Source organism: Hippocampus bargibanti, linkage group LG05 (assembly GCF_051943395.1).
Source record: "Hippocampus bargibanti isolate YZ-2025 linkage group LG05, ASM5194339v1, whole genome shotgun sequence".
Taxonomy (NCBI): domain Eukaryota; kingdom Metazoa; phylum Chordata; class Actinopteri; order Syngnathiformes; family Syngnathidae; genus Hippocampus; species Hippocampus bargibanti.
In genome coordinates this window covers 29,428,941-29,444,338 of record NC_142738.1, presented here as the reverse complement: position 1 = coordinate 29,444,338, position 15,398 = coordinate 29,428,941, and the positions used below count along the sequence as shown (strand labels likewise).

General features: G+C 43.0%; 1 protein-coding gene across 5 annotated transcripts; it reads right to left on the bottom strand.

Annotated features, from left to right (window-relative positions):
* Positions 1-1,824: 1,824 nt before the first annotated feature.
* syt8 (synaptotagmin VIII) lies at positions 1,825-13,941 on the bottom strand. 5 transcript variants are annotated; one of them, XM_088997657.1, is made up of 10 exons: positions 13,788-13,941; positions 11,475-13,704; positions 10,203-10,315; positions 5,659-5,831; positions 5,474-5,569; positions 4,052-4,219; positions 3,787-3,954; positions 3,449-3,566; positions 3,197-3,330; positions 1,829-3,098 (listed from the first exon to the last, which is right to left on the bottom strand). In XM_088997657.1, the coding sequence occupies exons 3-10, from the start codon at positions 10,291-10,293 to the stop codon at positions 2,862-2,864; spliced, it is 1,185 nt and encodes a 394-aa protein (XP_088853783.1). In that variant the 5' UTR covers positions 10,294-10,315; positions 11,475-13,704; positions 13,788-13,941; the 3' UTR covers positions 1,829-2,861. The 5 variants fall into 5 exon arrangements, with proteins under 5 accessions (XP_088853786.1, XP_088853787.1, XP_088853785.1 ...); XM_088997658.1 differs by having other exon boundaries at positions 1,830-3,098; positions 13,406-13,704; XM_088997660.1 differs by lacking the exons at positions 5,474-5,569; positions 5,659-5,831 and having other exon boundaries at positions 1,825-3,098; positions 11,475-11,538; positions 11,628-13,704.
* Positions 13,942-15,398: the final 1,457 nt, after the last annotated feature.

Genomic DNA, 15,398 nt, shown 5'->3' with positions numbered 1-15,398 from the left:
TCACAGTGGAGAAATTTACATTTTCATTTGCTATCTATTAGCTGTCTGGCTGGCTAGCTATCTAGCTAGCTATCACTTAGCTATAATAATAATAATCCATTTCATTTCTAAGCGCCTTTCAAAACTCTCAAGGTCACTTTACAGTCACAGGATCAGTTTTTCTGCAGATGAGCAGCGGCAGCCACATGCGCCAGCGTGCACTCAACCCGGAATAACTCAAATAGATAGAGAGTTAGTAATAATAATAATAATAATAATAATAATAATAATAATAATAATAATGATGATGTTAATAATAATAATAATAATAGTTTTAAAACTCTCAAGGTCACTTTAGTCACAGGATCAGTTTTTCTGTGGGTGAGCAGTTCGTGACACTCAACCCCAAAGTAACTCAAATATATAGAAAGCTAGCTCGCTAGTTAATAGATACAGTCACTAAGAGATAGCTACCTAGGCAGCTAAATAGCTAAGTGATAGCTAGCTATATAGCTAGCCAGCCAGACAGCTAATAGCAAATACATAGCTAGGTAGCTAGCTTGATAGCTCGCTAGACTGTCATATTCGAGACCCAGAATTATGTATTAGATCAAATTGTTAGGAATAAATCATCTGTGAGCAACTTGCCGGCTTTTTTGGTCATCCCTCTCGCAACGAACACGCCAATTCATAGGTTAAAACGCTGTGCAATCGGGGAAATATTTAATTCCGTTAAAAATTGTTAAAAGATTAACGGTAACTGTTAACGCTAATATTAGCTTGCAATATTCTTCGCCTATGGACCCGGCAGGTTAACTTTCATTCCGATCGTTTGGCTGGATTTTTACCAATCAGGAGGAACGGAAAACCATTCAAGTTAACGGTGAGCAGTATCACAAAGTCAGTTTAAGTAATACATTCTGACATTTTGTTGAAAAGTGGCCGCGCTTGCGTGCGTGTTTGCGTGCATGTTTGCCTGTGTGTGTGCGCGCGCGAGCTCGCGCGTGGGTGTGTGTGGCTCTCACTGAAAACATTTCTAAATATTTTACTTTTATGGCCCTCATAGTTAAAAAGGTTCCCGACCCCTGTTCTAACCTCACAAAGTCAAGCAAAATAATTAAATAAAAACGCAGATTTCGAGATGATCAAGGAAACACAAACGCATTGAAATAAGATTAAAATACATGTACAACTCACTGCGCGTCTTTTGCAGCGCGTCCGAGGATCTACGGACTGACTGACAGCAACACTCACGGTTTTGTTTTGATTTTTTTGTTCTTCGAGATGCTGCGCTCGGTGTCATTGGACCGCCGGTAACTTGGTAACCTGATGTCAACGCTCATCCTCCTCTCGAGCTTCTGTCAAGTAGAAAATCAGCACAACCGAACCCACAGTTGATTTTGTTCCCCGATTTGCTGTTGATGTGAGGAGTTTGACAACCTCACTCTGATATTACAAACCTCTCTTAAACTTGAGATCGTGACAATGTTATTTTTCATGTTCAAAACAATGAATTTGGGCAGTTTCACTCACTTCCGGAATTTTCGTGAGTGATTTGAAACGGAAGAAAAGTGGATCAGTTTGGCATGATTCGTCCATCCAATTGTTTTTGGCGCCCCCGGTAGGTCGGCGGTGTCACTGCACGTCGCTGATTAACGCCAGGCGTTCTCAGGAGATTTGAAGCAGCACAAAGTCGAAAAGATGATTCAGCAGCTCAGCTTGATTGCTTCCGGGGCTCACCGGGCACCAACCCAACAACAACAAACCACCTTACATCAAGATACATGTAACATCAGAGTTACGACCGGCGCAAATTACAACCACGAAAGCCAGACTTTTTTTTTTAATTCTACGCCTGCCACCGCAACGCGCAAGCAGCCTGATACGCGTACTACAATTTTGGCCAGCCAGGATGTCACACAGTGCACAGTGACTACATTAAATGTAGTAGTCATACAGTGCAGATACCGTCTCGGCAACATCTCCTGTAGTACTGTCTGTACACTGCTTTTTTCCTGATAAAAACGACACGAAAAGGTAAGTGTAACATTTATAAACGAACCGTACAGTAAGCAGTTTTGTATACATAACAGGTACAGTTATACAGTCATAAAAATCGATAATACGAAATATAAAATGATAAAAATGACACTAAAATTATCAAATTTATCAACGAACTGTAAACAGTTTGGTATATAACAGTATTCAATAGAAAACGTTGGTTAAAAACAACAGTTTGACATCGTATACTAACTATCCTGTCGTGTAAACGTCACGTCAGCCATTTTGAATGGATTTCGACTCACGACCGTTTGACTTACGACCGTTTTGTGGAAACGGAAGCCGGTCATAACTCAGATGTTACCTGTATTTACCTCCTAATATACAAATACAAAGAAAAAAACAGGTGGGGGCGAATTTTCGCTCACGAGTCCAATTTTGATTTTCAAAAGGGACAGATGGAGAGGTTTATTTATCATTTAGCAATTAAAAGAAATGTAAATTGCGTGTATTACTTTTTAATAATAAAATCATAAATGCATATTAAAAACATTAGTATTATTATTGTTGTATTGTTATTCTTATTATAATATTAGTACTGTTCAGAAATCTTTATGAAAACCGATTTGAAAAACGGAAACATTTTCATTACACTGTAATCAGATTTTTTATCGATAGTGAACAATACAAACACAATAGAACGAAGCTAGTTTGATCACTAGCTAGCTCAATAGATAGCTCAATAGTGAATCGTGAACGTGAAGCATTTGGGGGCAGCTTGTCGCTGACCGAGTGCAAGTTGGCCATTTTGTTTGTACCTCTAACAGAGTCATTCAAAGATTCCCAAGTGCCCCCCCCTCGTTTTCCCCCCCGACGGCCGATCAGAAGGGCAAATTGTTGGCCAGGGGAATCTTCTTCTTGAGGACGAGGGCGGCGTTGACCTGTTGCGCTGAGAGCAGCGCGTGCCACTGCGCCACGGGGCGGCGGGGGTTGGCCAGCATGTCGGCCCAGTGCCTCAACTGGTTGCCGGCAGCGTCGCAGCCCAGGAAGATCTTGCCCGTCGAGTCGTTAGGAGTCATGGGGTCGTGGTCCCACACGGAGATCACCACGTTGACACGCTGGACACATGCGGGCGTTCGTCACGTTGGACCTCGGTGGACCTTGGTTGACCTCGGTGGACCTTGGTTGACTGCGAGTGGGCGTTCTGCCCCCTTACCTGAATTTGCTCCATGGTGACTTTGAAGGAAAAGCTCTCATTGTAGTAGGGGTTGAGCGTGTTCTTCTTGATGGATGTCTTCTTCTTCTTCCACTTGCGCTTGTCCAGAGCCAGTTGGACCTTCACGTAGGGATCTGGACCGCCACAAGAACCATCCACAGATGGTACCGCCCATCAAATGGTTCTGATGTCACCCTTGATCTCATCTTCTGAATTTTGATGACAGGAGTCGCGATTGGCCGGTTTACTAACCCGAGCTTCCATCCTGGTCGGTGCTCTTGAGGTCTTTGGCCTCCAGGATGACCACGGTGAGTTTGCTGGAGGTCGGAACGTAACGCAGAGAGAAGCAGATATCACCCAGGTTCTCCTCCTGGACTCAGAAGAAACGATTGGGTGAAGTTCAGATGGTGTTCGACCGGTTTGCACGTCGCCCTCGCATGGCAGATGTACAGGTTTGCCCCAAGACAGCTCCTGCACAAACTGAGACCCTCAGGGGGAGGATAAGCGGTTCAGACCAGGTTCAGGTTAGAGTCATCTCATTTTCATGACCAAAAGATGATCCCAATGTGGGTTTTGGGTTTCGGTCTGACCTCCATGTCGGCAGGCCAGTCGAGATCCCTCCACTCCTCGATGACGTGGTTCCAGTCCACGTGCCCGAGTCTTAGGCGCAGTTCTCCGATGATGTCGTGTTTGGAGAAGCGGTCAAAGTCGAAAACCTGAAGAACGGCCGTCGACTTCATCAAATCGGCTTTGGAAATCTGAGCAGATGCAAAACCACAGAGATTCAACATGGGACCACCTCGGAATCAGGGTCGAGCTGCTGGACTTTCATCCCACACCGCTTCGTGGTCGTACCTGGAAGTTGAAGGTCTCGTTGAAGGTGGCGTTGAGTGTGTTCTTCAGGACTTTGGTCTCGCAGGTCTTTGTCCTATCGGGAAGGAGGTAGACCTTGACGTAGGGGTCAGAAGATCCGCCCACATCCATGGCCTTCAGGTCGCTGACTTCCTTCACGCCCACCTTCAGCTGCGGGCACACAGATACCCGCCATTCAGTTGGCTTCACTTGGGGGGTGGGGGTTGTTCAAGTACAGTGATACCTTGGTTTACGAACTTAATTTGTTCCCAGAAAGTGTGTAAGGCAAAAAGTGTGTATTCCAATCATTAATTTCCCATAGGAAACCATTAAAATGGGAATAATCTGTTCTCAGGTCCCCATAAAAGATAATTTTCAACTAAATTAGCCTTAAAACTGCACACAATATACCATATTTTATGGATAATAAATGCACTATGGTATTGTAATTAAAGAAATAAACTGTACTGTATAATAAAGTCATTTTATTGACCTTTGTGACGGTCGTTGATGGCTTGATGAAATGGATAGCTTTTTGCATAAAGTGTCTCAAGGAGCTCTGGGTTGTACATCTTAGAAATTGTGATATTGAAACAGCAACAGATGTAGGCCAACACACTAGAAACTTCACTAATAGCTGGTTCCCTTGCTTGTATGATCTCTTCAAATTGTACAGATGGCTTGTGCGGGTTATTTGTGGAGCCTGATTGATGGGATATTTTAACCTTGCAGTCTACACTCTGACTTTGAACTATCAATAACATTGAAACGAGACTAAATTTCACTGTTTTCTATCCATTTTCTCACTATTTCACCTTTATTACTTTTGTTTTTTTGTTTCATGCTCTGTCATCTCCCTTTCGTGTGTGTGTGTGTGTGTTTATCTTTCTGTAACCCCTCCCCCCGCTCACTGCTGCGTGTGTCCCCTCCCTCATCTACCACGGATCTTGACCAGTCACGTGTGGCTTTAACCGAAGACTGGGGGAAGGGAACAGAGGACAAAAAAAGTCGGCTGCCATTTCCTTGTTAGGAGAACGGACACATCACTCATTGTGGCGCTCCGTGTCTCATCTCATCTCTCATCCTCATTTTCCGTACCGCTTATTCCTCATTAGGGTCGCGGGGGTTGCTGGAGCCTATCTCAGCTGTATTCGGGCACGAGGCGGGGGACACCCTGAATTGGTCGCCAGCCAATCGCAGGGCACACAAAGACGTACAACAGTCACTCTCACACTCACATCTAGGGACAATTTGGAGTGCTCAATCTGCCTGCCATGCATGTTTTTGGGTGTTGGGCGCTCCGTGTGTTTCCCGAAAAATAGTTCGTATGCCAAGATTATATTCTCGCGAATTTAACGTTCGTAAAAACGAAAAGTTCGTTATCTAAAGCGTTCGTAAGCAGAGGTATCACTGTATTTCAGTCACCTCGGAGAGAGCGGCGTTGAACTCCAGCGAGTAGAGCAGTTTGCCTCGAGGCTGCTCATGGGCTCCAGAGTTGACGCCCCCCAGGCCGGGTTGAACCTGTTGGCAAGTGACCAAGGTTCAAAGGGGGAGTGGGGGGGGAGGGGCTGGGCTGCAGTCCAGTTGACGGTGCCGGGCGTTCCTCTCACCAGCTTGCCGGCGAGCTGCCCGCCGGGCGTCTGCTGATTGGCCAGCGGCTGCGGCGGCTTCTGCCGTCGTTTCTTGCGACGGGATCGCAGACAGCAGGCGCACACGCAACACACAATCAGCAAGAAGGCCACGACGCCCGCCGCCGCCAGCACATACACGGCCCAGCGAGGCACTGCAAAGCAAAACGGGTGGCGCCATTACACGTCGTCGGTAGCGACGATGGCCGCCAGTCAGGTGATTTGTCCCTTTTCGATTTCTAATCAACTGCGGTGTTTGACGCTTGCCGCTCCGGAACATAAAGACAAGGGAGAGGCTAACTCGGTTTGTGTTTTGGCCTAATTGTTGCTGTTATTAAAAAAAACGAACTAATTAACTAATGACTTTATTTATTTATTTATTTATTTGTGTGCTAATTAATTAAATAATTAATGCATGTATTTTTTTTTTTATCCATTCATGTATTTATTTATATACCCATTAATTTCTTTTATTTATATTTGTATTTCAATCATCTATTTAGTGATCTATTTATTTATTTACCTATTTGTGTATTTATTCATTTGTTTTCTATTTAGTTATGTACAGTAAAGTCTCGTTATATCGATATCGGATATATCGATAGTCCCGGTTATATCGATACTATTTCTATGCTTAACCTCTGGTGCTGTTCGGTCGTGTGCTTCCGCCGAAGATCACTCCGCCAGCCGTGGTTGGTGTGTATTATGAAAATAGTGCGTATTATAAGGTTTAATTTTCATAAATTTGACGTTTGTAAGACGAAAAGTTTGTAAGATAAGGTGTTTGTAAGTTGAGGTCTCACTGTAGTTACATAGATGATAAAGATATATAGATGAAATAGATATAGATTGGCTAGATCAGGGGTGGGCACTCCTGGTCCTGGAGAGCTACCCTCCTGCATATTTTCCAAGTCTCCCTGTTACAATACACCTGATTCAAATAATCAGATAATCATCAAGCTCCGCGGAAGCCTTACATTGAACCTGCTCATTTGAATCAGGTGTGTTGCAACAAGGAGACTTGGAAAACATGCAGGAGGGTGGCTCTCCAGGACCAGGAGTGCCCACCCCTGGTCTAGATGATATAGATACAGTAAAGTCTCGTTATATCGATATCGGATGTATCGATAGTCCCGGTTATATCGATACTATTTCTATGCACGCACGGAGAAAATTACATGCAAACAGGGTCGGATATATCGATAGTCCTGGTTATATCGATATTTTTTCGGACTCCCTTGAATATCGATATAACGAGACTTTACTGTATTTATTTATTCATTCATGTATTTATTTATGCATGTATTTATTCATCTATTTAGTTATGTATTTATTTAATCCTTCATGTATTTATTTATTCATGTGTGTATTGATTTTTTATTTTTCTATTTAGTTATCAGAATCAGAATCAGAATCATCTTTATTGCCAAGTATGTAGGACACACAAGGAATTTGTTTCCGGTAGAACACGCTGCACTAGTATCGTTGTCAAAAAAACTGCTAAGTGGCACTATACAGTTCCATTTTGGCTACTGTTGAAAGAGTTCAAAGAGTTAATGGCTTGGGGGAAGAAGCTGTTTAAATGTCTGCTGGATTTGGTGCGCATGGATCGGTAGCGCCTGTCTGAGGGGAATAGCTGGAAAAGGTGGTGGGCAGGGTGCGGAGGGTCCAGTAGGATTTTCTGCGCCCTAGTTTGGATTCTTGCAGTGTGCAAGTCCTCGAGAGTGGGTAGGGCGGTGCCAATGATTTTTTCCGCCGTCCTAACTGTCCGTTGAAGTCGGATTTTGTCCATTTTTGTGGCGGCCCCGAACCAAACGGTGATGGAAGAACACAGGATGGATTCGATGACAGCCGTGTAGAAATGTTGCAGCACCTCCTTTGGCAGGCCATGCTTCTTTAGCAGCCTCAGGAAGTACATTCTCTGTTGGGCCTTTTTCAGGATAGAGTTGGTGTTGACCTCCCACTTCATTTCCTGGGAGACTGTGACTCCCAGGAACTTGAAGGTCTCAACGGTTGACACCAGGCAGTTGGATAGTGTGAGTGGTAGCTGTGGTGATGGATGTTTCCTGAAGTCCACGATCATCTCAACTGTCTTGAGCGTGTTCAGCTCCAGGTTGTGACGGCTGCACCAGAGCTCCAGCTGCTCCACTTGTTGTCGGTACGCAGACTCGTCGCCGTCTTTGATGAGACCGATGACCGTGGTGTCGTCTGCGAACTTTATGAATTTGACAGCTGGGTGCATTGAGGTGCAGTCGTTCGTGTAGAGAGAGAAGAGCAATGGAGAGAGGACGCATCCCTGCGGGGCTCCAGTGCTCGTGGTTCGTGTTGTGGATGATATATTTCCCAGTCTGACCTGTTGTGTCCGTCCTGTCAGGAAGCTGAGGGTCCACTGGCAGATCGTGGGGGACACACCAAGCTGGAGAAGTTTGGGGGTGAGGAGTTCTGGGATGATGGTATTGAACGCAGAGCTGTAGTCCACAAACAGGATCCTTGCGTAGGTTCCTGTGTTGTCAAGGTGGTCGAGGATGTGGTGCAGTCCGATGTTGACTGCATCCTCCACAGACCTGTTTGCCCGGTAGGCAAACTGAAGAGGATCTAGCAGAGGTCCGGTGATGTTCTTTAGGTGGTTCAGCACGAGGCGTTCAAAGGACTTCATGACCACAGACGTCAGAGCGACAGGTCTATAGTCGTTCAATCCCGAGTTATGTATTTATTCATTCATGTATCTATTTCGTTATGTATTTATTTATTAATTCATGTATTTATTTGTTTATGATTTTTTAATCTATTAATTTATGTATTTATTTATTCATTTGTATATTTATTTGTGTGTATTGATTTATTTATCTCTTTAGTCATGTATTTATTCATCCATGTACAGTGAGACCTCAACTTACAAACTTTTCGTCTTACAAACGTCAAATTTATGAAAATTAAACCTTATAATAAGCACTATTTTCATAATACACACCCACCACGGCTGGCGGAGTGATCTTCGGCGGAAGCACACGATCGAACAGCACCAGAGGTTAAGTTACCAACAGTCCTTATGGAAGGTGACTCTCCTTCCATAAGCCATCAACGACCATCAAAAAGGTAAATAAAACTTTATTTTACAGCACAGTTTATTTCTTTAATTACAGTCGTCATGTAATGTGCCTTTCTTTCCAAACAGCAATTCCCTTTGACCTTTGACCTCCAACGCCATTCCATCAAGCCATATTGACCATCACAAATACACAATGTAAATAAAGTGACTTTATGATATAATGCAGTGTATTTCTTTCATTACAATACAATAGCACATTTATTATACATAGAATAAGGTATGTTGTGTGTAGTTTTAAGGCTTATTCAGTTGAAAAGTATATTTTATGGAAACCCGGGAACGGATTATTCCCATTTTAATGGTTTCCTATGGGAATTTGTTTTTTGAGATACACACTTTTCGCCTTACACACTGTCTGGGAACCAATTAAGTTCGGAAGTTGAGGTCTCACTGTATTTATGTATGTATTTATTGATTTAATTATCTATTTAATTATGTCTTCATTCATTCAATAAGTAATTCATGTATTTATTTATGTGTGTACTGATTTTTTAAAATATATTTAGTTATGTATTTAGTTATTCATTCATGTATTTATTCATATATTTATGTATTTATTTATTAATTCAGATATTTATTTATTGATGTGTCTATGTATTGATTTTTTCCTATTTGCTTATGTATTTATTTATTCGTGTATTCCATCCATCCATTTTCCGTACCGCTTATTCCTCATTAGGGTCGCGGGGGGTGCTGGAGCTTATCCCAGCTGTCTTAGGGCACAAGCGGGGGACACCCTGAATTGGTTGCCAGCCAAACGCAGGGCACACAAAGAGAAGCAACAGTCACTCTTACTCATTCCTAGGGACAATTCGGAGTGTTCAATCTGCCTGCCATGCAAATTTTTGGAATGTGGGAGGAAACCGGAGGACCCGGAGAAAACCCACGCGAGCCCGGAGAGACTATGCAAACTCAACACAGTATATCTGTATGTATGTGTTTATTTATCTATCTATATATTTTTATCTGGTTGTTTATTTATTTATTTGTTCATTTGCTTATTTATTTATTCTTTTATTTTCGGCTTTTCCCTTCAATGGGTCACCACAGCAAATCAGTGTCCTCCATCTTTAGAGGTTTGATCCATATGTTTGTTTTGGCCAAGCATTTACGTCGGATGCCCTTCATGACACAACCCTCTGTATTTATCCGGGCTTGGGACCGGCACAAGAAGACATATGTCCCTTTGTGGCTACAGAACAAGCAACTCTCTCAGTAAAAGGCTCCCAAACACAAAATGGTTATCGGCACAGCAACATTCAAAAAAGCAAAAATATACTCACCTCATTTGTGATTTATTTATTTGCCAAGGTTGTCATATCAAGCATGCGATTGGGATTGTTGGTGTGTGTGTGTGTGTGTGTGTGTGTGTGTGTGTGTGTGTGTGTGTGTGTGTGTGTGTATGCGCGCTACCAACATGGAATTCTCTCGACGATTCCGTTAACGATTTCACTGGGTGACGTGTCCAACATGTCCAAGATGGAGGATGACGCTGAAGACCACGACATGATGATAAAGATGATGAAAATTCTGTAAATGACGATAGAAGAGGCATGACCACTGCTTGGGTTTCGATTCAGATTTTCTCATCCGGCGACTCACCCCTAATTTGAGTTGGTGGTCGGCCTCAAATCTACAACTGGCTACGCTAAAACCTGAATCCCTGGATACAGTGATACCTCAGCTCACGAACATAATTGGTTCCCAGAAAGTGTGTGTGAGGCCAAAAGTTCGTCTTCCGAACATTTATTTCCCATAAGAAACCATGAAAATGAGAATAGTCTATTCCCAGGTCCCTATAAAACGTAACTTTCTACTAAATAAGCCTTAAAACTACAAAAAATACTTATTTTACGTCTAATAAATGTCCTATTGGATTGTAATTAAAGTAAAGTATTGTATAATAAAGTGATTTTATTTACCTTTGTGATGGTAGTTGATGGCTTGATGGAATGGAGTGGGAGGAGGAGGGAGGGAGTTACTGTTTGGAAGGTGCTTTCTCAGCGTTAATACCCTCACTCACACTGTGCCCTGCTAACTGCTTTTCGGTAATCCAAATTAACAGTTTTTTCACCTCTTCTATTGCCTGAGACCGTTGCTTAGACAACACGGAAACACCCTTAGCCACACTCGCACCCTTAATAGCTTCCTTGTTCTTAAGGATGGTAGCAAAGGTCGACTTAGCGTACTGGTACTGGGACGCAAAGTCACACAAACGTACACCGGGTTGGTGTTTTTCGATGATCTCGGTCATTTTCTTTTGTGTCCTCTTCGGCTTAAAACTAGCCTGTGGTGGGGTCTTTTTTGCTCCCATAGTAGCAAAAGTACTCCACTCGATATGGTCCAAAATGTCGATCAAACCACAATAACAAAGGGGCTGACGAACTGGGACGTCGTGGTTTGGTTTCGTCCGTCAGCCACCGTGGCGCTGTTCAACCGTGTGGTTTGGTTCGTCCGCTGAAAACTAGTCCGTCAGCAAAGACTATGTTCGCGAATTTAATGTTCTTGAGGGCAAAAGTTCGTGAGCTGAAGCATCTTTCAGCGGAGGTATCACTGTATTCTTAAAGGACAACCGACACCTTCGGACAAGCTGCGTCCATAATTTGTAAAATCACTTCAAATGACTTCTACTGACCGCATTTTACAAAGATTCCACCGTATATAGCTATATTTGACGTTTAAAACTCACGCTGAATATTCATGAAGTCTTGTTTTCCAGTTGATGACGGAGTGACGTCACTGAGGGAACGCCCCTGACCGAGAAAGTGACACACAGTGCATTTTGGGTACTTTGTTTCGTCTGAAAACACCGTGTTGATTGCAAAATTAGAAGGAAAACTACATCAATAACGTGATGGTGAATTGTTGTGTGGCAGCCAATTGCTGTAACACAAATTCCCAGTGGAGAAACCAGTCATTTCCAACATAGCAGAGCAGTGTAGCGCCAGCCAAGGAGCTCCACTGAGTGCGCGAATCCCCGCTTGGATAACCGCTGTCATCCTCTCAGCCTGACAATGGGTAGAAAGTTGCTTCCAATGGTGAAAGAGAGCAATCGTCATAATAGTGGAGCAAACCTATTCAGCTGCTGGAATGAGGAGCTAACCGGAGTTAGCGATGGATAACCGCTGTCATTCATATGTAAATTCGTAACTCTTCATCTTGAAAGTTTAAACGTTTTGCATGCACAATTATTAAACAATCTGCATTGATGTTGACATCTTGTAGCTTATTATTTGTTATTCATGTCCATATATGCCACATATCACCCAAGTTGATGCTATACAGGTAACATCCGATTTACGATCGGCGCGAGTTACGACAACCCGTACTTACGACCGCCAGACGTTTTTATTTTTTATTCTCCTGCGGCTACCGCTACAGCCAGCAACGCAAAGCGCTGGTCCCAAAAAGAGGACCAGGGGAATACTAAAAAATAAAGAATACTAAAAACGACGAGTGGGAAACCCGACAATGGCAAGAAGCAACTCACACACGGTGGTGCAGAAACGGAACAATAATATACATTTTTCTACTTTCATTCCTTTCATTACTTTGCTGCTGTGAAATGTAAATTTCTCCACTGCGAGACTAATAAAGGCATATCCAATCCAATCCAATTCAATCCATTTCATTTATAAGCGCCTATGAAAACTGGGGAGGGGGCTCGGATGAGGATATAGAACATCCAGGGTAATACAAAAACGTGTATTTACAAGTTTTCCGTGCGTATTTGGGTAAGCAGGAAGCGTGTGCGCCGACACAATAATAAAGATCGATAATACGAAATATAAAATGATTAAAATGACACTAAAAGTTACAAGATTTATAAATGAACTGTCAACATTTAGGTATATAATAGTATTCAATAGAAAACGTTGCTTAAAACCAATAGATTGACATTGTATACTATGCTGTCGTATAGGAGATGCCAGCGTGCCGTCATTTGTCATGATCCTCGCGTTTCAATTTACGACCGCTTGACTTACGACCGGAACGGAAACCGGTCGTAACTTGGATGTTGCCTGTATTGCTTATTCACGGAGCTTCATATATGCTTCATATGTCGTGTCCTTCGAAACATATTCATAACTGGATGAGTGAGTAACAAGGATCTTTTTCCGAATCTGAACTCTCTGAAGCCATTGTTTTGATTCTGGAGCAAGGCAGTTTGTGAAGGAGCATCCTGAAGAGACGTCACAAACTGGGGGTGGGACCTTCTGAATCTCTCCAGTTTTGAGCTCATTAGTGGCAGTTTTAGGCAACTTGAAGTCATTTTTATTGGTGTTTTGCCTTTGACTAAAAATATCAGCCTGCATGTTTTGGGTATTTTAGGTGTATTTTCTGATGTCAGGAAACAAAAAAAAGGTGTCGGTTGTCCTTTAAGGCTGCAGTGACAAATTCTTATCTAATGGAGATGGAAAACCATAAATCGACTGTTGACTGTGAAATAAAAATGTTTCTCCTCTGTCCAAAAATGGCCGTCCGCTAGCCCCGTCAACAAACACACGTGCCAAGCCGGGAAGTTTGTGCGTTTTGAACAAGACAAACGCGTTGCTCGGCTCGCTCTGAGGCGCATTTGCCAAATTCAACAACAACAGAGTCAACATAACATTTACTCACCGATGTCACGGGACGATCCGGCGGGAGCGCCGGGAAGGTTCTTTCACTTGGTCGTAGCGCTAAAACGAAAGCGTCCTGGTCGTCTGGCTGGATTTCAGTGTTAGGTTCCAGTCTTACCTCACTCCGGTTGTTTAAATTCTAGTCTATCAAGATGCGGTTTAGGCAAAGTAGCATAATGTTCAGGTTTGACTCGGTGGAGGCCGGACCCGAACTCGATGCTCACTACGCCGAGGATATTTCAAGAGTGAGACCAACCCGTCCAAGTCCATCTGGTTGTCTCAGTATTTCTAGACTCCAACCTAAAAATGTGGAGTCCCACCTGGTATGGATCTTATCCTCCTCAGTTTTATGTTATACAATCTTTGTCTACTTTCTAGCCCACCTTGAATCCCGATTTTAGTTGATTTAAGGAGGTCCAGTCTGGCACCGTTCCGCGCACTGTCCCCCGTTGCCTTTATCGCTGCTTCGGCTTCAACCGGTAGCACAGGCGGCGCCACGCCCATTTGGCACACAGACGCTAGTCAAACAGAGGAGCGGTTTAATCTTATGGAAAAAAAACCCAAAAAAAACCATGAGCCCGCTGGCAAACGATTACGATGATTTCAATCGGCGGCCATGTTCTCAAGATGGACTCCCCTCCCCCCGTCAAGGTTTAGCTGGCTCGCTATTAGCTGCCTAGTTGTTAGCTATCTGGCTCTCTATTCGCTATTTATTTGCTATCCATTAGCTAGCTAGCTATCTCGCTGGCTTTCTATCTATTTGAGTTACTTCGGGGTTGAGTGAACGCTGGCGCATGTGGCTCACCCACAGAAAAACTGTGACTGTCAAGTGACCTTTTATTTAGAAAATGCATCCATGAAGACTTTTTCTATTTTACTGCCAACATGTCACGTTTACGATGTCTTATTAACTCATTCACTGCCATTCACGAATTTATTTGACAATAAAATATGACGTAGAGCGCCATTCCCGAAATAGTTTTTTCATGCTTGGGTGCTGATAAAGCCCTGGCTATAGCCACTGGCAATTGTTTTTTTTTTTTTTTTTTTCCACAAGGGGGCAGCATTTCCCTTTTTTCCATGATAGCGCTTTGTTCCAGCTTCAGCTATTGTTAAAGCGCTAAATCAATCACTATTGCATTGTATTTCGTGCATCTGCCCCCATTTCAAGCTCATAACTCCAGACCGATATCACTTAGGAATTAACTTTTTTTTCTGGCAAAAGAAGAGAGTCTATGGTTTCTAACGCTGTATTGAATGTTTTTATAATAATAATAATAATAATAATAATAATAATAATAATACATTTAATTGATAAGTGCCTTTTAAAACTCTCAAGGTCAATTTACAGTCACAGGATAAGTTTTTCTGTGGGTGAGCAGCGGCAGCCACACGCGTCAGCCACACGCGTCAGCGTTCGCTCAACCAGGAACTATCTCAAACAGATAGGAAGCTAGCTAAGCATTTCATCCTAAAACTCAATACAGTGATACCTCAGGTTAGGAACTTAATTGGTCCCCAGAAAGTGTAAGGCGAAAAGTGTCTTCCAAACATCAATTTCCCAATGGAAACCATTATAAATGAGAATAATCCGTTTCCAGGTGCCCATAAAACATAATTTACTACTAAATAATAAAACTACACATAATATACATTTTATGTATAATAAATGACAGCAAACCACGTATGCTACGTAGGCACTAAGAGAAAGGGGGTGTGGAAAAGTAGTCCAGCGGCCACGGTGGCGCTGTTCGGCCGTGTGGTTTGGTGTCTTCCGCCGAAAACTAGTTCACCAGCCATTGTGGCACGCTGTTTGTTTCCCGAAAAGTAGTTTATATGCCAGGATTATATTCTCGTGAATTTAATGTTCGTAAAGCGAAACGTTCGTTAGCTAAAGCGTTCGTAAACCGAGGTATCACTGTATTATGTGGGTCCTGGAATTTGCAATTACAAAAACCTTGGCACTGCACTGCACACATTTTTCCACGTGTCTG

Bases quoted from the DNA above. Each gene is read 5' to 3' on its own strand.
- syt8 (XM_088997657.1), bottom strand. From the start codon at position 10,293: ATGTCGTGGTCTTCAGCGTCATCCTCCATCTTGGACATGTTGGACACG. The intron at 4,220-5,473 runs GTGACTGAAATA...GTGTGCCCGCAG, and splicing joins TCAACGCCGCTCTCTCCGAG to CTGAAGGTGGGCGTGAAGGA. The intron at 3,099-3,196 runs GTAAGGGGGCAG...GCATGTGTCCAG, and splicing joins TCACCATGGAGCAAATTCAG to CGTGTCAACGTGGTGATCTC.